At 42.6% G+C, this 24,044-nt stretch overlaps 1 protein-coding gene across 2 annotated transcripts in view; it reads right to left on the bottom strand.

The window, feature by feature from the left end:
• LOC136882444 (uncharacterized) overlaps positions 1–24,044 on the bottom strand; it is a 433,191-nt gene that overhangs the window by 348,302 nt on the left and 60,845 nt on the right. For both annotated transcript variants that reach the window (XM_067155096.2, XM_067155095.2), the window contains exon 2: positions 19,886–19,956. In XM_067155096.2, coding sequence (XP_067011197.1) covers positions 19,886–19,919 — 34 coding nt within the window. In that variant the 5' untranslated portion in view covers positions 19,920–19,956. The remainder of the gene's footprint in view (positions 1–19,885; positions 19,957–24,044) is intronic.

Genomic DNA, 24,044 nt, shown 5'->3' with positions numbered 1-24,044 from the left:
TCTTGAGCAAGTTTATCCTAGCTGCTTTCCTCCTTAGATCTGGCGGGGCAATATTAGCTAAGACAGGTAACCACTGAATGGGAGTAGATCTGACAGTACCAGTGATCACTCTCATGGCCTCATTAAGCTGGACATCAATCTTTGTTGTGTGAATGCTGTTTTGCCATACAGGAGCACAGTATTCACCAGCAGAATACACAAGAGCGAGTGCAGCAGTGCGTAGGGTATTGGCGTCCGCACCCCAGCTACTTCCGGCAATCTTGCGGAGTAGATTCACTCTGGAGCCAAGTTTCTTAGATAACGTGATGCACTGTTGTTTGAATGTCAAGGACCGATCCAGAGTGATTCCTAGATATTTGATAGACAATAGATGATAGAAGGACGTCATTTTGGTGGACGCAATCACGAAGTCACGGTAGTGTTAAAAACATAAGTATGTCATTACGAGGAAATAAAATAGGACCTGCTATTGGTCAAAGGCGCATGATTTTATGCCCAATAAATAATTCTACCTTCCGCAGTGTTGAGAATTATAATAATTAATGTTTTCCTCGCCACTGCTTTGCATACAGCCTCTCGTTGTAGGTATTTGTCCGGTAGCGGCCGGCCCGTAAGGACTCCCGGACGATGTCCTCTCTAGAGAACAAAAAGGTTTTTTTTTATTTTTTCTCGACATTTGAAGTCAAATATTAAACTAGAATAATGCTAAAAATTACATTTGATTGTAAAACTGTAAATCCTCATCACTAAGGAAGAATGTCGGCAATAAGTTATCAGCGCGCAGTTCACTGCTAAATGTTTCCAGGTTGAAGATAAGACACGAATTCTCGAGCTCCCGTCCGAGGATATAGTGTAGGTGAGGGGGTTGAGATGTAAGGGGGAAGCGCGCTGCTGGACGGTTTCCGGGGGTGGAAGGGTGCGGGAAGAGGCTCTCACGTGGGCAGAGTCCATAGCAGTGTAGCAGTAAAGATGTCCTCAAACGAGCATGCGCCAGCCAAATCTTCTCCATGGTCGCATATAATAACATTAAATAATAATTTATGATCTTGTTTGTCCTATTACTTATATTTTAAAAATAAAAATAAAAATAAAAAAATACTTATATTGAAATGTAACATTTGAGACGAGGAATTTTGATTCAAATTGGGACTCGGCTTGCATTTTGTGAGGGTTGGCAGCAGTTAATTGGTTTGTTTCCGCGCGGAATACTTGAATGAGTGCGGTAGTACTGGTCAGTAGCAAAGAAAGAATTGTGGGAAAAAGTACTGTGGCCGGCCCTCCGACCTGAGAGACCATCGTCCGCCACTAAATACGTCCAACATCAACATCTTGCCAAAACACGTCGACCAAAATGGCGTCGTTCTTCCATCCATATGGTGGATGTACACTCGTTGCGTGGTTTTAGTAATCGAATTACTTGTAACGATTACATTCTTAGTAATTCTTACTGGTTATCGCCACTTTTGACACAATTTTACCTGTAATTTACTTTTAGAAATACAACTGAGGCAGTCGACGTAAAAAGAAAACGAAATTAAATATTTGTCTTTGTTTTTCTTCGCTAATTTATTTTCTATACCGCAGTGTTTGTTATTACTTACAATATTTAATTCAGGTAGGAATAATTCATGTAAAATATGACCTAAATATTTCATTAAATAAATAACAACTTTTTAAATCGATATTATGGCCCTTTTTATGAAGAGAGCACTTCCGGTGGTAAAATTCAATAAATAAGACTTAAATACGGTGATTTATATTAATGTACTCCGGTATTACTACCAAAGATTCAGTTTGTTTGAAAATTAATTGGCTACAATAGATCAGTATTGTCAGGGAATAGAATTTTATTAACGCTGTCAGAGAATAATACCAAAAGGCCCTACTTCATTTACTGTTCAGTCTTAGTTTTTTATCCCCCCAATGAACGCAACATCGTCTTCAGACAAACATTGTTATATCCTTCACTTTCTTTTGGTTGATGTTCGGAGGAGCAGTCTTTTCAGTGGTGAAGTTTCCTTGTCTGTAAGAACATTTTCAAATGGGAAGAAGGCTGAAACTTGCAGTGGATGTGTGAGAACACACAACAGGACCACATACTACATTACAGTCAAAGGAAAATTATGTCCGGATACAGGTTTGTTATTCTAGTAGGTCCACAACCGCTGGAACTTCTGCGGCACATAAGATAAGGCTTGGTATTGGCAATTAGTTTTCGTGGTTGATGTACTGTCTGATAAGTCCAAAGTTCCCGTCAGACGCTGTGAGAAGCTGTGACCACGAACTGGGAATTTATTTATTTAGCGTATGGCTAACACATCACATTATAGATAGAATAATAATAAATAATATTTACAATTTGAAGTAACAGCTAACTTTTAACAGGTGTTCAACTTATCCCGCTGAATCTTTCACCGTTATTAACTAGAGAAATTGGCGGACAAACCTATGTATTCCGCGTAAAACGAGCCCATGCACGTCGACCGCCTCAATTGTTATAATTACATCCAGTAATGTACATCCCACGGAAGCAGAATCGGGAGGGAAATAAAGTACGATGAAGATAATGAATATTGAATTTTCACGACCGCATTGTAATCGAAACCGACTTTCAAACTATTAGGTCGTGTTATGTACATTTAGTACGTATTGAACAGATGTTATGGCCAATCGGATGCCAGTAACTGATGAGGAGCGTGCGAATTTGGAAAACAGCGAGACTAGATAACAATAGTGAAGGGGCAGGCAAGGGAACTACCTACGTAAATCCTTAATGGCTGCCGACCACGTATTACTTAACTGATTGGCAGTGCCCGATTTTTACGGGGTGAGGAGCAAGGAGGGAGTGCTGCCAGTTCCGGTTATACTGCCAACTGGATGGAAATGTAATCTGAATTGAATCGATAATATGATCGATCAATATGAATTTTCTAAACATTTATTATCTTACGTCAACAATTGTGTCACACATACATCATTTAACATTATATAACATTTCTCAATGGGAATCTTGTTACTAGTATGAATTATATAGTTTGGCTTTGCTGTGTAAACAACAACAGTACTAGTTTGCAAAGTGTACGCCAGATGTCGCACAGCGATCAATAAGCGATTCATAGTTTGTGTTTCAAAGGTTGCCAATACGAATCTCGAAGATAACCGAGGTCTACCGATTCAGCACTAGGGAGCTCCGGGCTCAAGAAAAAGTGCGCGTATATTCCACAGCTCGCTTAACAAACAAATGAATTGATGCCGAATATTCTCAATGGCAAGCCGACGCGAAATTGGGACGTTGTGGGTTCGGATCCCACTGGTGCCCGGTTGGCGATTTTTGTTCTGTACTAAACATCTCTTCAAGACGTACTAAATGTACGCAACACGACCTAAATAGGTTGAAAATCAGTTTCGATGATGATGAAGATATTTTCTCAGTTCTTGCATGAAGCAGGAGTAGCGTTCCTGCCTCTTACCTGGAGGCCACGGGTCAAGGAATTTTACCTGGATCTGACGGCTCAGCCTACCTGATTACAGTTGAGGAGCTGTCAGACGGTGAGATAGCGGCTCCGGTCTAGAAGACGAGAAGATTCGTCGTGCGGACTACTCGACACACCTCGTAATTTGCAGGCCTTCGGGATGAGGAGTGGTCGCTTGGTAGGCCAGCCCGAGGGGATCTTAATTTGAGAGCGTGGGTTGGCGATCAAGGGGCCCTAAGCTGAGTTCTGGAATTGCTTCCACTTATTTGTGCCAGGCTCGTCACTTTCATATATCCTATCCGACCTCCCGTCGTCAACTCTCGTTCTTTTCCGATCCCTATGGATCCCTTGGGAGTCTTCCATTTTCACGCCCTTCTTGGCCCTTGTCTTTCTTTGACCGGTACCGTCATTTTTCGAAGTGTCGGATCCTTATATTCTCTCTCCCTAATTTCTCTAATTAGTGTTAACAGAGGAAGGTTGCCTAGTTGTACTTCCTGTTAAAATAATAATCACCACCAGTACTTGGTAGGGCATGGCCCTTCGGGACTGTTGCACCAAGGGGTTTTAGTACAACAGAACACGAAACTTCACGAGTTCTGGATGAGGTACATTCTTACCTTATATTCTTAAAATTAAACTCAGCCATTCCTTCATGTGCCCCCGAACACTGTCTCCTCTTTAAGTGCAAAGAAATACTGAATGAGAATCTTGGGCATCAATTAATTTACTTGTAAAGGAAGCTGTGAAAATACATACAAATTCTAACAATTTCAACAGGGACACTGGCTATCAATTAAGTAATACGTGGTCGCGAGCCATTAAGGATTTGCGTAGGCAGTTCCCTTCCCTGTCCCTTCACTACTGTTATTTCGTCTCGGTGTTTTTCACATTCGCACGTTCCTCATCGCCAGATGTTTCATGCCATGCTTGAGTCAGTGTCATACTCTCATAATATATGTGCACCTGTTATGGTTCAGTCAGCTTCCGCTTCGAATGCTAGTGTTGTACCGTGTACGGTGGGCCATCTGGTGATCAATGAATCCACCCTCATTATTGTAGACACAGCCGACTGGATCCCTCGCTGCGCTCCTTACACCGGCCTTGACACTCGCTTGTGAAGCCCAGGATAAAGCTGTAATTGGAAAATTTCACCATAATGCCGCTGGAGCGCTGGCCTCCTAGTCAATGACAGGAAGCTGTATACCGCAAATAGCCGCATTTCCAGTTTTATTTTTAATGTTTTGCTGTCGTAAATGTTCGCAATGAGGTGCTTGTTGGCTTGATATTGAGAGCTAATATTATGCGTTAGTGAGTTTAATTTTTTATTGTGTAGTGTGATTATATTTCTTAAACTGTGTTTAAAAATCTTGGAATTTGTGACATTATTGTGCGCCTTATTGCACTTCGAGCAGAAATTTTCTGCAAACAAGAACAATTGTAATGAGTGGCTCAAAGTAATTTCTCGCTGTAACTTCGTCCTAAACAAGAATTATAATTTTTGCGCTAATTCGTTGTTTTTAATGGTGTAGTCATTTGCTTTTCTTTAACTGTGTTTGGAAATATTCGAACATGTATTGTTGTGTGCCTTTTTGTACTTCGAACAGGACAAAAAGAGAAAAGGGACACTATCATTTCACGAATTCTCTGTAGACTAGGACAAAACTACGGAGTGGCTCAAAGCAATTAGCAGTTTCATCCTAGTTTACCGTTTCTATTTCGGGTATTTATCTTCTTTCTTTCTTTCTTTCTTTCTTTCTTTCTTTCTTTCTTTCTTAATCTGTCTACACCTCCAGGGTTGGCTTTTCCCTCGGACTCGGCGAGGGATCCGACCTCTACAACATCAAGGGTAGTGTCCTGGAGCGTGAAACTTCGGGTCGGGTGATACAACTGGGAAGGATGACCAGTACCTCGTCCAGGGTAACTTTTGTTATGTACAGGTTTTAGATAAAACCGATATTATCCGGGGATATTTGTAAATTTGTGAAAAATAATGTAATTGTGAAAATCTATATTTTTCCGTACACGGTAAAATCGCACGAAACGTAAAAGATCGGAAATTATATTCTAAACAACTTTTGTTATGCACAGGTTTTCGATACGGCAAATATTAATGGAGAAATCTGACGCGTACTGCCTTGGCCTCCATAAAATTAGTAACCCATTTTGATATAATTGTTACCATAATAATGCACGAGACAACTCTACTCGTTGCTGGGAGAGTCTTACAACGGGCTACTTTCACAGCTTAAACCAAGCAGTTGTCCAATTTCAGCCTCAGAAATACGAAAATGTATACACATTTCGAAACTAATAATACTAAATATTCCCCATGTTTAAGAAATATATATATTCGGTACTAATAAAGTTTAAAGGTAGTCTATACTGCGCTGAAATTGCATGAAGTGTGATCTTGCTCTGTGCGGAATCCATACGTTTAAATCAGCTAACGGGACACTTGGCTAAAACATGGGGAGCCAATCGGAATGAAGCTCTCGTTGGCCACACTGTACATATAAGAGTCACTGTAACCGAAACTCTCTTTGGCGTCTATGTCTGAGATTTAATGGATATTGTCGGGTAAACACCAAATGTGTCGCCAGAGAACTTTTACATGTCAACATCGTACGACAAGGAGTGTAGAATGGACCTTTTTCCGCCCTTCAAAAATCCGAATACCTCTGCCGGGTTTGAACCCGCTACCTTGGGATCCGGAGGCCGACACTCTACCACTGAAAATGCCGGGAGTGTCCGAGGACAAGTTCGGCTCGCTAGATGCAGGCCTCCCATAGGCGACCTGTGTGGCGTTATGAGGATGAAGACGATACATACACCCAGTCCCCGTGCCAGGGGAATTAACCAATCATGATTAAAATTCCCGACCCGGGAATGGAACCCGGGACCCCTGTGACCAAAGGCCAGCACGCCATGGAGCCGGACACACTACCGCCAGATCCACAGAGCCAGCTATATTCTCTGTGCTTCGACCATTCGGGCGTACCTGGAGCTTAACATTTTCAAACGACCTTGCCCGAGATACTGCCCTGGCTGCATTCGGTTCGAGTAAGTAGTTCCTGAGCTTTATTACTGGTCATACAGAAGGATAGTCGTCTGTGCGTACTTCGATGTTTTCTATGAATAGCATGTAAATTATTAGGAAAGTTCTGCCATCTGATGAGTATATTAAGAAGCTAGGGATGATCAGATAATCAACGATTAACACAGAATAATATTGTTCCGTGACCAGAGGAACTGTGGTGTAGTGGTTAGTGTGTTTAGCTGCCACTTCCAGAGGCCCGGGTTCGATTCCCGGCTCTGCCACGAAATTTGAAAAGTGGTACGAGGGCTGGAAAGGGATCCACTCAGCCTTGGGAGGTCAACTGAGTAGAGGGGGGTTCGATTCCCTCCTCAGCCATCCTGGAAGTGGTTTTCCGTGGTTTCCCACTTCTCCCCCAGGCAAATGCCGGGATGGTACCTAAGTTAAGGCCACGGCCGCTTCCTTCCCTCTTCCTTGTCTATCCCCTCCAAACTTCCCATCCCCCCACAAGGCCCTTGTTCAGCATAGCAGGTGAGGCCGCCTGGGCGACGTACTGGTCATTCTCCCCAGTTGTATCCCCAGACCCAGAGTGTGAAGCTCCAGGACACTGCCCTTGAGGCGGTAGAGGTGGGATCCCTCGCTGAGTCCGAGGGAAAAACCGATCCTGGAGGGTAAACAGATTACGAACGAACGACCAGAGGAAATGCATACCCTCTGGCTTGACAGGTAGTACTCAAACATGGCTGCATGCAATGACATTACTAAGGATGGAAATCTCATACATCAGTATATTAATGGAAGTGTTAGTCGCTTAGCAAACCGCTAAGTCTCCCGTTCTTGCAAGTCAAAACTACTATGTCCCCCGTGCTTCTACTTCAGAAATGTAATATATGGCATTTTAAAACAAAACTATTTAATATATCGCATAATTTTTTTAAAAAATGTTCATTTATCGACTTTGTATTATAAAACTATTCAGTTTTTAGAACTTGAAATCTTAAACTGTTCAATTTCTCGGGATTATAAAACGAAACTTACGGATTTTGTACTTCAAAATTGGCCCCATTGTTAAAGTTGCTGCTGGGTTTCTGTCTCAAACTGTACAATTCCTTGAGTTAGTATTTCTAAATCGTTCCATTTCCCGAGTCATTATTTCAACATCTTTCCCATCCCGAGTTTGAACCAGGAGATAAAAGTCTTCACTTGCGCTCGTAAAACGAATTTTGAGACTGGAGTACCTCCGAGGAAACACGCAGAGCGAAAAGGTCGGAGATGTTTATTGATGCTCTTATTAAAGTTAGTTCTTAATGGCCGTAGCGGGGTCGCGAACCCGGATCACCTCTGTGGAATGTTCCAGCATAGGATAATCCACTTTTAATTGCCGACTTGCATGAGGTGAGCGAAGAGCTTGAGGGAGCACCGTGGTGGTGGTAGTTGTGATTATTGTTTTAAGAGGAAGTACAACCAGACAACCATCCTCTATATAACACGAATCAGAGAGAAAAATGGAAGGGGTCCGACATTTCGAATAATGAAGGTATCGGCCAAAGAAAGACAAGGGTCACGAAGGGCGTGAAAATGAAAGACTCGCTAGGCCTCGCAACCTAATATCGTCCTTACCTGGACGTCAAATAATAATAATAATAATAATAATAATAATAATAATAATAATAATAATAATAATAATAATAATATACATAATTATTATAGAACATTATTCCTTTCAGCGTTCAGTCTGCAAGCCTCTGTGAATTGACTAAACGTCGCCACAATCCTCTATTTGCAACTAGTGCTGAGGCCTCATTTAGTTCTATACCTCTTATCTTTAAATCGTTAGAAACAGAGTCTAACCATAGTCGTCTAGGTCTCCCTCTACTTCTCCTACCCTCCATAACAGGGTCCATTATCCTCCTAGGTAAACTATCCTCCTCCATTCGCCCCACATGACCCCCACCACCGAACCCGGGTTATGCGCACAGCTTCATCCATCGAGTTCATTCCCAACTTAGCCTTTATCTCCTCATTGCGAGTACCCTCCTGTCGTTGTTCCCACCTTATTGTACCAGCAATCATTCTCCCTACATTCATTTCTGTTCTTTCTAACTTATGAATAAGATATCCTTAGTCCACACAGCTTTCGCTCCCGTAAAGCAAAGTTGGTCTGAAAACAGACCGATGTAAAGATAGTTTGGTCCGGGAGCGGACTTTCTTCTTACAGAACACTGTTGATCGCAACTACGAGCTCACTGCATTAGCTTTACTGCGTCTTGATTCAATCTCACTTACTATATTACCATCCTGCGAGAATACACAATAATAATAATAATAATAATAATAATAATAATAATAATAATAATAATAATAATAATAATAATCCAAGATAAAAATCAAACTGCTCCCGAGAAATACAAGGAGAGTTCGAGCCAAAAGGATTGAAAGATTTGATAGAGAAAAACTAGGATCTAACCATGAGTTCACTCAGAAACTACAATCGGTGGATGCAGAGAACTGGGAACAACTGCGCGAGGAAAACAGCTAAAGAGACGGTTCAGCTTACTAAGCCCAGGAAGCATGCTTGGTGAAACAGTGAATGTGATGCAGCGATAAGGCAAAGACAGTTCGCCTGGCAGAAATAGAACTCGCTAAAGAATCAAGTCAACTGGAGAAACTTCTTGAATGAGAGAAAGTGTGCAGCAAAAACCCTCCGTAGCGTTAAACGTGCTTTTGAAAAACACCAGCTGGCTCAAATTGAACAGGATTTCAAGAAGAACAATACACGCGACTTTTATAAAACATTTAAAAACAACTTGAGGAAATACGACCCACCGAGCCTACAGTTCAGAGATTCCAATGGAAACCTAGCCCATAACGACAAGGAAAACTGCCGGATCCTTGCAAAATACTTCGAATCCTTTCGTAACTGCGAGGCCCCAATGTCCAGATTCACATTTGAAGATAAAACAACAGACCACCGAGATTCAGCTCCACCTACGAAAGAGGAAGTCAGACAGATTATCCAACCCTTGAAGAATAATAAAGCGCCGGGTGAAGATTCGATAATAGCTGAATTGTGGAAGTTTGCTAGTGACAATGCAGTGGAGAAATTAACGGACATCATACATGAAATCTGGGATACTGAAGGACTTCCAAGCGACTGGACAGCTGCCCTAATCCACCCACTTTATAAGAAAGGCGACAAGTCGTATGTTAACAACTGTCGCGGCATCTCCCTCCTACTTATAACCTACAAAATTCTCTCGAAATCTCTTCAAATCAGGGCAGAAGAACAGCTAGATCCAGAGCTGGGTGATTACCAAGGAGGTTTCAGGAAAGGACGGTCATGTGTGGAGCAGATTATGAATCTGAAATCTGTCCTTTCATATATTAAACTAAGGCGCAAGCCTTTTATTAGTAACGTTCATCGACTTTAAGAAGGCCTATGATTCAATTGATAGAACTACCCAACTTCAGCTCTTAAAGGAATTTGGCTTGGACGGTAAAACAAGAGTGATCATCCAACAGACTCTCACCAACACCATCTCAAAAGTGAAGTTTAGAGGAGAGACTTCAGATGCCTTTGAAATACGGACAGGAGTTAGGCAAGGAGATGGTCTTTCACCTCTGTTGTTCAACTGCGTTCTTGAGAAAGTGATCCGTGAATGGCGCAGAGAAATGAGTCATGAAGGAGTCGAAAGCGGAGTCAGACTAGGCCACAAGAACAAGAACCTTTCAATTGACTGTCTAGCATTTGCAGACGATCTCGTGGTTTTCGCTGATTCCTTGGATGTGGCCACGAAGCAGTTCAACCAGCTTCAAACACAAGCTGCAAAGGCGGGCCTCCAAATATCCTTTGAGAAAACGAAATTCATTACAAACATCAAACTGGCGCCAAGTGAGCTAGAAGGGACTCACGGAAAACTCAAGCGAGTTGAAAAATGTAAGTATCTTGGTGAATGGATAGAACCTAACATATCCGAAAAAGAAGCATTTTCTTCACGCATGAATGAAATGGAAATGGCTTACCATCTGACTAAAAATGTCTATAACAAAAGGTCTATATCTCTAAATGCAAAAATCAAACACTATTGTACTGTTATCCGGCCAGAGGCTCTATATGCAGCGGAATGTCTCGCCATGAACAAAAAAGGCATGATGGAGAAATTGGAGGCCAAGGAAAGAAAGATTTTGAGAAAAATCTTAGGTCCAGTCAAAGACAACGGCGAGTTTAGAAGACGGCACAACCAGGAGTTGTACTTGCACGTTGAGAAAATAACCGATATGATGCGAAAAAGGAAGATTACTTTTTATGGACACATCGCCCGAATGAAGTCAACACGGTTAACCAACCGCATTTCCACTTTCCTCCAAGAGAAAAAGGCAAAGGAGGCATGGTTCAGTGAGGTACAGAAAGATCTGCAGGAGACTGGGATCTCGTTTGAAGATATCCAGGAGCGTGTCCCACTTAAGAAAAAACTCCAAGAACATCAGAGTTTCCAACTAAAGCCGAAGATGAAAACTGGAAAGGCATGGACGAAAGAGCGAAAGGAGCAACACCGTATACGAATAAAGGGATACCGGACCAACATTAAAGCTCAAGGGAAACAGTTGAAATGACGTGGTCCTTAGTTGGCCGAAACGAAACAAGAAGAGGAATAATCAACATTGTACCGCGAGGGTACACCCGCTCCGTTCATTCAAATGAAGCGCCTTGAAAAACGCCATCTTTAATATAAACTTGCAACAACTTGTGCAAGAAGTTTGGACTTTTCTTCACAGTTGTCTCTACCAAAAGAACGTATGTTATGCCCTCTAGTGTGAAGTGGAACTATGAAAATTCTAAAGTAATTTGTTATTTTAAGGTTTCCTAAACTGAGTTGATCTGTATTTGTTTTTTGTATCACGGTTGTCAACACTTCGATCTCTCTCCGCCAACTTCAAAATTAACCAATAAGAAATTTTGTATGTTATTTTTCCACCAATGGTGTTCATCTTCCTCTTATTTGATTATCAAATAAAAATTGGGGGTGTGTCGGGCCTTAGCCCAGATCTCTCTAGGACCTTCCTCTCGGGTATAAAAGCTGATACCTTTCCGAGCCACCTTGTCTTCTTGATCGTCCAGTTTACTGAGTGTGCGCTAATTGTGGAGGCGAAGCCGTCTCGTCCTCCATCGACACTTTCTGCAGATTAAGGTAATGGCAGTCATTTAATATCTATGTGATAGCCTCTGAAAGCTAGCTCGAGTGGAAGCTTTCCTGTCTTTAATTATGCAACTTGTAATTTCCAATCTTCAATAATGTAAACTCCTTCTTCAAATGTTAATATCTAAACTAGTTTAGAAACTTAAATTCGGGAATAGAGAGTGTCACACCGTATCAACTTGTATCTGTAGCCTTGTAACTAGTCAGCTCAGTAGTATGGGATTAGCCTCTCCCAACTAGTCAGCTCAGTAGTATGGGATTAGCCTCTCCCAACTAGTCAGCTCAGTAGTATGGGATTAGCCTCTCCCAAATGTCCACCTCCTCATCATTTTGATTTTGGGGCCAGTAACTTTAACCTGTGTTTTTTTTTTTTTTTTTCACGGAGGCCCGGTAGAATGAGTATCCGATACTCCTGTCTGTTAAGTGGTTAAACTGTTGAGAGTTTGTATGTATGTTCAGTCTTCAGCCCTAAGGCTGGTTGGATCCTCAACAGCTCTGCCATCAGCTGTCATGGATGGCCTAGGCATCACTGAAGAGGCGTACTAGGGAAATGAGGAGTGAGGTAGTTTCCCGTTGCTTTCCTCACCGAGCCAGAAGTTGCTATTATATATCAGTCTGCCAAACTGAAATGCATGCACCAACCGACCCTATGAGCAACATTTTCACACCATTCATAACAGGGACTGGCTGCAGAAGGAATGGCATTACTAGCATCGCTCATACCTCAGTCACTTTCATAGTGTCAAAGCCAAGGATAAGACAGAGACAGATCAATGAAAGTAACAAATTGCTCCAGCCTATACCAGAAGACATAATGCACTGTAAACACTGCGTCCTGCCAGCAAAGGCATGTTGAGAGTTTAAGACAGTGAATTATATTTTAATTATAAAATGTACGCTGTGCCTCGAGATGCTCTGCTTGTTGAAGGTTGCCTTGATAAGGCAGTAATAGTATTTGGTTCGGAGCTCAGTCTCCTAGACAATTCATAGAGCACAGGTGCCCTTTCTTGTAGATAGACTTTGTAAATGAAATGGGAAGACCTGTCTCCTTGACTTTTATGTTTATGGGCAATAGTGCTCAAATGACATTTATAAAATTGGGAGCGTTATGCTCGTACTGTTAATAGGGAATTTATTAATGTGTTCTGACATTGTACCTGAAATCTTGTTCCGTCGCTGAGGGACTTGTTTTGTTAATATTTTGCACCTAAAAAAAGAGGAGGAAAGAAATATAACTTTAATTTTAAAGTTTTTTTTTTTGCTAGTTGCTTTACGTCGCTCCGACACAGATAGGTCTTATGGCGACGATGCGACAGGGAAGGTACAGACCCAGCATTTTCCTGGTTGAAAATGGGAAACTACGGAAAACCATTTTCAGGGCTGCCGACAGTGGGGTTCGAACGTACTATCTCCCGAATACTGGATACTGGCCGCACTTAAGCGACTGCAGCTATCGAGCTCGGTTTTAAAGCTTTTAATTCATCTTTTGATTGTAGCAGATAGACCCATTCATGCCCGCGCCTTGTTTCACCTCTGTCCACCAGTTATTCTCCGTAACGGTAATAACAAATGCATACATTATAACCTCACCTAGGGGTCAAAAGCACTGGAGGTTCAAAGTACGGAGTCTAGCTTTTGCTTATGATTTAGCGATCCTTTCTAGAAACACAGATGCAGTTGTAGAACAGATAAATCTTTTGAAACAACAAACAAAGTACTTGACTCATGTCACCACCGCTCCCCAACAACTAAAGACAAGGTATGTAAGACTGAAAGAGTTAACAGCCTCAAATATCTCGGTGAGATTGTGCCAGATGGGATCTAACAGCAGTAGGCGAGGTAGGATGTCCGCAGCGTTTCGCATTACATTACAACACGGTGAATAAACCGGAATGTCTCAATGGAAGTGAATGCCTCCGAGTTACTGGAAAGGCTGGTCTGAGAGAAGCTGAGAAGTTTCAGAGGAGGATCCTTCGAAAGATAACAGGGCGCAAAGATCGTGGCTGGACAATACAGGTTGCGAGGAAGAGAGGAACGAAAGACTCAAGTTCTATGGCCACCCATTCAGAATGGAAGACAAGCGGTTGACCATACTCGATAGTAGATCTAATATATGTGATAAGTGGTTCAAGAACGATCTGAAGAAAATGGACTAAATCGTGAAGAAAATGTTAACAGAACCTAGTACCAACACCGGATCAATAACCCCAAGGAGTGAAGAACAGCACGAGAGCGGGTGGACTGCAGAAAGGATGCAACGATACTGGGCTGCAAAGAAAGCTTCTAAAAAATGTGTAAATGTTGCTTATTGTGGTCTCCAATGGCCGTAAACTCATTAAAAGAAATAATAAATGAACATGAAAATCCACAGCCTGTCTCTATTCATTCGACCGGGTCAGGGATGGAATGAATGGAGACCCCATCTAGCGGCGAGGATAGGAATTTTGCCGGCTGCCGAGGCCTGTCGCACTCCTCTGGAGCAAAGTTTAATGACCGACAGATGAAATTAAATAATATTGGAGAGTGTTGCTGGAATGAAAGATGACAGGGAAAAACCGTAGTATCCACAGAAAAACCTGTCCACCTCTGCTTTGTCCAGCACAAATCTCACATGAAGTGTTTGGGATTTGAACCACGGAACTCAGCGGTGAGAAGCCGGCGCGCTGCCGCCTCAGCCACGGAGGCTTCACTAAATAAATAAATAAATAAATAAATAAATAAATAAATAAATAAATAAATAAATAAATAAATACGTGCGTTTACAGTAGAGACTGTTATGCATTTCAGCGTTCAGTCTGCAAAGCTCTGTGAATATTCTAACCGCCGCCACAATCCTCTATTTGCAACTAGTGCTGTAGCCTCATTTAGTTCTATACCTCTTATCTTTAAATCGTTAGAAATTGAGTCCAACCATAGTCGTCTAGGTCTCCCTCTACTTCTCTTACCCTCTCTAACAGACTCTATTGAGCTTGCATTCGGGGGATAGTGGGTTCGAACCCCATTGTCGGCAGCCCTGAAGATGGTTTTTCGTGGTTTCCCATTTTCACACCAGTCTGTACCATAATTAAGACCACCGCCGCTTCCTTCCACTTCTACCGCTTTCTTATCCCATCGTCGCCATAAGACCTATGTGTGTCGGTGCGACATAAAGCAACTTGAAAAAAAGAATCCATTGTTCTCCTAGGTAACCCATCCTCCTCCATTCGCCTCACATGACCCCACCAGCGAAGCCGTTTTATGCGTAGAGCTTCTTCCAACGAGTTCATTCCTAACTTGGACTTTATTTCCACATTCCGAGTACCCTCCTGCGATTGCTCCCTCCCTGTTTGTACCACCAATCATTCTCGCGACTTTCATGGCTGCTCTTACGAATAATATGTTATGGGTGCATCCAACTTTCACTCCCGTAAAGCAAAGTTCCTTCAGATGACTTCCATTTTACAGAACACTGTTCATCGCAAATGTGAACTCACTGCATTAGTCTTGATTCAATCTCGTACGAGAACTTCAAATGATCTCCTTGTTCCAGCTTTGGATTCCCAACCTGACAATCTGTTGTCATACTCATTGCACCTACTGTACTTTGCAGGTTTTCGGCACTATCTGCCATTAAGAACTAATCGTTGACATACGGCAAACTACCTAACTGAATCCCTCCCTGCCACTTTATAGCTTTCAGTAGATAATGCATGTAAACTATGAACAACAAAGGAATTTCAGCCTTTTTAACTCCTATAAGTATATTTTCCAAGAACTAATTCTACCATCACTTCTGACTGCAGCCCAATTGTTGATTCCTTTCATAACCTAATAGTCCACCAGTACGGATAATATCTTTACCTCGGTACTGTGTCATATGCTTTCTCTTTATCTACGAAACATTGTTTTCTCTTCTCCTAGAATATTTCAATTACCAGGTGCATGCTGAAAATCTGATCCTGACAGCCCCTCTGTGGTCTGAAATTACACTGGTTTTCATCCAACTTCCTCTCAACCACTGATTGCACTCTCCCTTCCAAGATCGCAGTGTACACTTTGCCTGCTATACTAATCAGTGAAATACTTCGATAGATGTTGCAATTCTTCCTGTTCCCTTGTTTATAGGTAAGTGCAATTTCTTCTTTCGTCCAATCAGAAGACACTCTACTAACATTCCATGCAATCTTACTTCTCTATGAAGCCATTTCATCCCTACCTTCCCACTTTATTTCACCATTTCATCTATTCCTGGTGCTTTATGACAGTGGAGTTCTACTTCCTCAAGCCTAATTTCACTTACGTCATTGTCCTCCTCCCCATGAACCCGGTTGATCGCGACGTCACCAGATAGATTTCGTTTTTACGGTGAGAAATTTTAAAAATAATCCCCTTACCTCTTTAGTGATTCCCTGGGTTCTACTGCGAGTTCTCTGATTTACTCAAAACACTATTCATCTCATTTTCCCCTCCTGTCTTAAGATTCTTTATTACTGTCCACAAAGGTTTCCCTGCCGCCTGAGCAAGCCTTTCCAGGTTATTGCCAAAATATTTTCACGACTTCTCTTGGATTCAACAACTACTTGTTTCTTTCCTCTACGTACAATTCCTTGTCTTCATCGGTGCTTGTTTGAAGCTATTTCTGATACGCCTCCCTTTTACGTTTATAAGCTACTCTTACTTGATAAGTTCGCTTTTTCCCATCCTTACACACAGTTGTTCCTACACGGACCCTTCCTGTCCTGTCTACATTCTGAACCTACTTACCCTCTATTGTTTGGAACTTTTCACTAATCATATCCATGAACTTCCGTCCCATTTCCTCGTCTTGAAGTTTTTCTGCCTTTATCCGTCTACAGACAGATTTCCCTTTCCTAGGCGTAGAGAAACTTAGTTCACTACAAATCAGATACTGGTCCGTATCATCAAAAATTCCCCGGAATATTCGAACTTTCCTTCCAAATTTCTTGAATTCAAAGTCGGTTATGATATAGTCTATTATGAATCCGATAGCCTTACCCTCCCATGTGTAGCGGTGAATAGCATCATGCCTGAAGAATGTATTCGTAACTGCTAAATACATACTAGCACAGAAATCGAAAAAAAAAAAGCGCTTTCAATTGCTGTTATCTTCCATATTCGCCTCACATTTACCCATCAACTTGTCATATTAATCAGTTCTGTTTCCAACTCCCGCCTTGAAATCGTCCATTAGCACTATCCTATCTTGCCAATGACCCTGACTATGATGTCACTCAATGCTTCATAAAACTTGTCAACTTCATCCCCATCTGCACCCTCGCATGGTGAATACACTGAGGCAATTCTCATTCTAATTCCTCCAACAGCCAAATCTACCCACGTCATCCGCTCAGTCACATGCCTGACAGAAACTATGTTGTGTGCAATGGTATTCCTGATGAACAGCCCTACCCCATACTCTGCCCTTCCCTTTCTAACACCCGTGAAGTACACTTTATAATATCCTATCTCTTCCTCGTAATCTTCCCTTACTCGAACATCATTTACTCATGACACATCCAGATGCATCCCATTTGCTGACTCAGCCAGTTCTACTTTCTTTCTTCCAATAGCCCCATTAATATTGATAGCTCCCCATCGAATTCCATTTCGTTCGTCAAGTTGTCTCCTAGGAGTCCCTCGTCTGTCAAATGGGAGTGGGACTTCGTTACTCGCATAGGTCCGAGGCTTGCTTAAAATGTTCTGACCTCGGTATAAAGTCATGAAGCAGGACGCTACCCTACTTACACATAGTCCAAGTGAGGCTCTCTCCCCTAAAGATTTAGGAACCACGGTGGTTTGTATAGTCCTAGCCGCCTGAGCACAAGGAAGACCATGACTCAGAATATGTCCGAGATGCCCACTCCCATTCCGTAGCAACTGGCATCCCGACTCTCAGAACCACTTACTAGGCCACTGAGCCGTTGCCCCATTGTTCACGAACTGGGAACTACTACATTTATCGTTCGAAAATAACCGCATCAAATATAAAAGATTAGAATTTATGAATGGTCGAGTCAGCAGGTATAAGCCAAACATGTTTCGGGATACCTACGAACGTCAGATACAAATGACGAAACACTGCACTACACACATGCTACGAAGCTGAGTTTTCTCCCGACCTCAGTAAGGGATCCCACCTCTACCGCCTCAAGGGCAGTGTCCTGCAGCGTGAGACATTGGGATACTACTGGAGAGGGGATCCAGTACCTCGCACAGGCGGCCTCAACTCCTATGTTGAACAGGGGTGGGGGGGTGGGGGTGGAATCAGCCATGGCCTTAAGTTAGGTACCTTTCTGGCATTTGCCTAGAGAAGAATTGGGTAACCACGGAAAACTATTTCGAAGATGGCTGAGGTGGGAATCGAACCCTCCTCTAGTCAGTTGAACTCCCAAGGCTGGATGGACCCGTTCCAGCCCTCGTATCCCTTTTCAAACTTCGTGGCAGAGCCGGGAATAGAACCTGGGCCTCGGAATAAACAAATTCGTGTTCATAACATACTTCAATACTGTAGAGAACACGAGGGCGATACTAACCAGGCAGGGCAGTACTGTCCTAGCCGCTGGCATAATCGATATGGTTACCCGGTTCGAGTCCCGTTGGTCGGAAAATCTTTTCATCATCAGAATGTTGGCCGGCAGGGTAGGGGAGGTGGTGCTATACAATTTCTAATCACTTGATTGCGTGCCAAAATCCAGGATTAAATTCCAAACCTTTGTCCACTGTTCATATGGAGTAAGGGCATACAACGCTGTTGATGGTGATTCGTCCGTCGGACGGACGCGTTAAGCCTTGAGCAGACCCCTTGGTGCTATTCGACAGGAGTAGGCTATGTGTCGGCACCGGGTTTACCCTCTTCCTTCTTACTGTCATATTTCACGTCAGTCGTTTCATGTCATTAACTCCTCTGATAAGGCTGACGTCAGGAAGTGCATCCAGACGTAAAAACTCTCTACGAAAGTTCATCTCACTTCAAACCCCCGTAGAGAAACTACAACTACAACTAGACTTCAATAGTATATTCTTGTTAGGTTTATTTTCTGTCGGGCTCTGTGGTGTAGTGATTACCTGCCATGCCCGGAGGTCTGGGTTCGATTACCCTCAGCCAGGACATTTGAAAACTAGTACGAGGGCTGCAACTGTATTCACTCAGCCTCGGAAGGTCAACTGACTAGAAGAGGGTTCCACTCCCTCCTCAGCCATCCTCCAAGTGGTTTTCCACTTCTCCTGCAGGTAAATGCTGGGTGGTACCTAACCGAAGGCCTCTTCCTAGTCTATCCTTTCCGATCTTCCCATCCCTCCGCCTGTGGGTGAGGGCGGTAGAATAACACCTACGGTATGCCATCCCTGTGGTAAGAGGCGACTAAAAGGGAGTCCTAGAGGCTTTTAGCTTGCGACTGGTGGTGGTGATTATTGTTTTAAGAGGAAGTACAACTAGGCAATCACCCTCCATATAACGCTAATCAGAGAGAAGAAATGGAAGGGATCCGAAGGGTATGAAAATGAAAGACTCCCTAGGCCTCGGAAACCTAATAGCGTCGGCGTCGGAAAAAAGCAAGAATTGACCAAGGGAAGTCGGATAGGACAGATGAAAGTGAGTAGCCTGGCGCAAGAAGCAATGCCAGGACTCAGCTAAGAGCCCCGTGGTCGCCAGCCCATGCTCCAAAGTACACAGTCCCTAGGGCCCCTTTTAGTCGCATCTTACGACAGACAGAGGATACCGTGGGTGCTATTCTACCGTCCCAACCCACAAGGTATAGCAGGCGAGGTACTGGTCCTCCTCTCTCGTTGTATCCCGTGATCCAAATTATCACGCTCCAGGACACTGCTCTTGAGGCGGTAGAGGTGCGATCCCTCGCTGAGTCTGAGGGAAAAACCAACCCTGGAGGGTAAACGGATGATGATGATGAAGAAGAAGAAGAAGAAGAAGGTTATTTTGTTCAAAGTAGTCTTGTAAAGCGCAGCGGATGCACATGTGGTTGAGACCGAACATAGGAATATTGTAATAATGTCCATCTCTCCAATATGTCTTCTAGTCAAATACCAACTTTCAAGCTGATTGATCCTCTACATTTCGCGTGACATTTCCAGAAAGCGAAGGTGTAACTGACCTCAACCCAGATAAACACGAAATATTAGCCAAAAATTTGAAATGTCGAGAGAGAAGGACAATTGGTACTCACCTGGCACGTGATGCTGACACAGCCGGGCGAACATGGCCGCCCCCAGCTACAGGACTGCAGCAGTGGAGTCGCTGAAAGCAGAAGAGAAGAGTAGCATTGTCAGCCAGGGCATCGTGCTCAACCATGCGTGCTTCCTCAATGTGGCTACCTGCATTAACATAACTCGAGTGTGGCTCCCCTCCCCTCCCCAACAACAACAACAACAACAACAACAACAATAATAATAATAATAATAATAATAATAATAATAATAATAATAATAAAAATCCCGGAAGAATGGAAAGTGGCTCTTATACATTCTTTGCATAAGAAAGGTAACAACCAAGATGTCAACAAGTATAGAAGTTTATCCCTTTTGCCAGTGGCTCATAAGATATTTTCAAGAAAATTACTGAACAGGGTAGAAGCAACTCTTGACAATCATTTGGGTGAATATCAGAGTGGATTTAGAAAGGGCAGATCTTGCTCAGAACAGATATTCAACCTAAAGTCCATAATCTGTCACAGATTAATACACCCCAAAGACATAGTAGTAACATTTATAGATTTTTATAAAATAGGGCAAATTGCCCGTGCGGTTAAGGGCGCGCAGCTGTGAGCTTGCATGCGGGAGATAGTGGGTTCAAGTCCCACTGTCGGTAGCCCTGAAGATAGTTTTCCATGGTTTCCTACTTTCAAACTAGGCAAAAGCTCGGGCTGTACCTTAATTAAGGCCTCGGCCGCTTCCTTCCCACTCCTAGGCCTTTCCTAACGCATCGTCCCCATAAAACCTGTCGGCGACGTAAAACAAATTGCGAAGAATCTAAAAAGGGTTTTGATTCTGTTGATAGGGAAAGTCTAGAGAGGTCGGAGTTAAATTGGTAAACCTAATGCGCGAAACCCTCAAGAGACACCATATCAAAAGTAAAATTTATGGCTGAAATATCTAAACCATTGAGAATAAATACAGGTGTAAGGCAAGGTGACGGTTTATCTCCACTCCTATTCAATTGCGTCCTGGAGAAAGTAGTAAGAATTTGGAATGAAAAACCGAGAGAACACAAGCTATCACCAATAACACTCGGAAGAAAGTACCGAGGAGTTGAAACAAACTGGGTAGCATTTGCAGATGATTTTGCCGTAGTCTCAGAAAACCTGAAAATGAAATGGCAAGCATTAGTGCCGGGAGTGTCCGAGCACATGTTCGGCTCGCCCAATGTAGGTATTTTGATTTGACGTCCGTACGCGACCTGCGCGTCATCATGAGGATGAAATTATGATGAAGACAACATCTACACCCAGCCCCCGTGCCAGCGAAATTAACCAATTATGGTTAACATTCCCGACCCCGTCGGGAATCGAACCCGGGACTCCTGTGACCAAAGGCCAGCACGCTAACCATTTAGCCATGGAGCCCGACAAAAATTCTGAAAACATGCAGCAACACAGAAAGAAATAGCCAACGGAACAAGTTTAACAACTTGTGTTGAAAAAACAATAAATTTCTGACAAATATAAAAAATGCTCCGGAATTTCTAATAAGGAAGATAAAGAAATTCAAATTTGGGAGAAACAATTCAAGAAAATGGTTTGGAAAAATCCGCTGTAGAACAAAGAGCATACGGTATGAGTAGGAAACAGAACAAAAAGTGTTTATGTATAAACATGAAGTACAACACTACAACAGAGTAGTCAAACTGGAATGCCTACACGCGAGTAATTGCAAGCTGAATACATTAGAAGTACTAGAGTAGAAAGAAAATGTATACGGAAAATATTCGGTCCGCTAAGAGCTACAGAGCTTTGGAAATCAAGAAGTAATGATGAATTCGAACCCTTCTCAGTATGGTTCGTAAGGAAATGCTACAATACCTGCTTTGATTCCATTTGAGTGCATTATAAAAGCGTGTTATAACTCTTATAGTTTTTAAGATATTACGAGAATAATGTAATTGTAAACCAACATTTTAATTCCATTTGTTTCGTCATGCTTTGTACATTGCGACAACCTTCAATTGAGTGTGAATAAATAAATTTAGAATTTCCAATTATTTTATCTATAGTTATTTCCCGAGTTACGAAGACAGGCTTATGTACTAGTTTTTTATATAGCGGACACAAGTCTTGTGAGCGCCGCTTAGTACACGACGTCACTTGTCTTGTGAAAGTCAGGTACATTACACCTTTCTCTGATTAACGTAGTGAGCTCCGGCTCACCGAGCCCTCGGTTCGACTCGCTGCAGGTTTGGGATCGTCCTAATAGAACACAGAACACGAATCATATAGATGTGGCGTTAGAAAGAGCATCAATCCGTAAAACAGGGTCAGCCCCAGGTAATTCCCAAGCGACTTGTCCGTGCGGTTAGGAGCGCCCACCTGTGAGCTTCTATTGGGGAGATAGTGGGTTCGAGTCCCAACGTCGGCAGTCTTGAAGATGGTTTTCCATTTTCACACCAGGCTGATACCTTGCCATTTCCACCCTTCCGTCACTCAAATCCATGGATGTGCTAGTACGACGTTAAACAAGTAGAGCCAGACTGAGTGGCTCAGATAGTCTGAACCCAACTCGGCAGGTTCGATCCTGGTTCAGTCCGGTGTTCAGCCTCGTGTCGGGAGATTTACTGGCACGTAAAAGAACACCTGCGGGACTACATTCCGGCACCTCGGCGTCTCCGAAAACCGTAAAAGATCCGAGAATATTGGAAGAAATGGCCTCGGATACACCTTCTCCGTCCCGTTGAATTGCCCGCCATTTGTGTGGTGAATCCGGAACTAATGTAACTCCAGATACTTGGATGTTTAACCTAGAGATGTCTCTACCATCGGCCTATGTGCCCCCTCTGGCGGGATTAAGAACACTTAAGGTGGCAAACCTTAAGTTTTTGTAGGTCGTTTTTAATGTATCTATGTTGGCAACACTCCCACGGCTTCTTTCTTCCATAAGTTATTAACCAAGCAGGAATTTTGTGTATATTTCTCTAGCCAATTAAAATTGGGGGTGTGTGTACAGGCATTCTGCCTAGCACAAGAGAGTTCTGGGACTTTCCCCTCTGACTGGTCGCTTTAGGGCCGTATTGTCATCTCCATCGCTCCGCTCTAGTGTGTGTGCGGCGTAATATGTGGCAGGGGATGTCTGCCATCGTCGGAACGCCTATCAGCTCAAGGAAATGGCGGACATCTCTTAATATGTGATAATTCCAGGTAGATAAGTTGAGGGGAAAGTTTCAAACTTCTTTTATGAATGTAAAGTTCTAAAGTCACTGTTTAAATGTAAATTTCGGCAATTCGGAGGACTCTGTTCAAATCCCTGCTCGGAAACTAAGGCAACAAAGGTGTTCACCCTCTGTTAATTCCTATTCAACTTGCTATAGGGTGACTAGAATTTTCTAAACTTCTAAATTATTCTCACTCATTCGGCATTTAATATTTTCCGTTTAGTCACTCCGGGCCATGAGTCCATTTAGGATTTTAAGTATTTTTTCCTAAATGGAGTGCGAGTGGTTCACCTCCTAGCCTTGTGCTCATGACCGAAGTGCCATTATTGATAAACGAGTGTGTAACGGGCTGCTGAGCAAAAGTGACTGCAAACACAGTTTTTTAAAGTTGCAAGACATAAGTTTGTAAAAAGCGTGTGCCTCTTAGAGGCTGGGCTACAGTACCTTTCCGAGCTAAATCTCCTAGAATATAAGTGAATGGAGCAATATGCTCGTGTAAACAGTGCACCTTCATAGCTACAATGCTCATCCATTATGTATTATCTTCTTGATATCCAGTTCTTGCATCTGATTTTTGGACTTATAGTCTACTGTTGTTATCCAAGTTGACATGCTCATTAACTATTATTTGTTGTTGTTCATTTAGATTATCTATCATATTTAAAAATTTAAAAAAGGAAGGAAAGAAATAAAATCTCAAAATGTAGTCCTTGTCCGCCATTCACCCCGGTATCTTTTTACACCTCTGCGTTCCACGATATTCCCGAAACAGTAATAATACGACTCCGTAGAAAGATTGACAGTGTTTAACGTGCTAGAGGAATTCCAAGTTGACAAGAAAACAAGAGAATTGATCATACAAACATTGACCGACAACAACATCGAAAGTAAAGTTTTAGGACAGATTTCTGAACCAATTGAAATCGAAACAGGGGTCAGACAAGGGGATGGATTATCTCCCTTAC

Source organism: Anabrus simplex, chromosome 10 (genome assembly GCF_040414725.1).
Source record: "Anabrus simplex isolate iqAnaSimp1 chromosome 10, ASM4041472v1, whole genome shotgun sequence".
In the NCBI taxonomy this organism is placed as follows: domain Eukaryota; kingdom Metazoa; phylum Arthropoda; class Insecta; order Orthoptera; family Tettigoniidae; genus Anabrus; species Anabrus simplex.
This window is presented reverse-complemented; position numbering and strand designations above follow the sequence as displayed.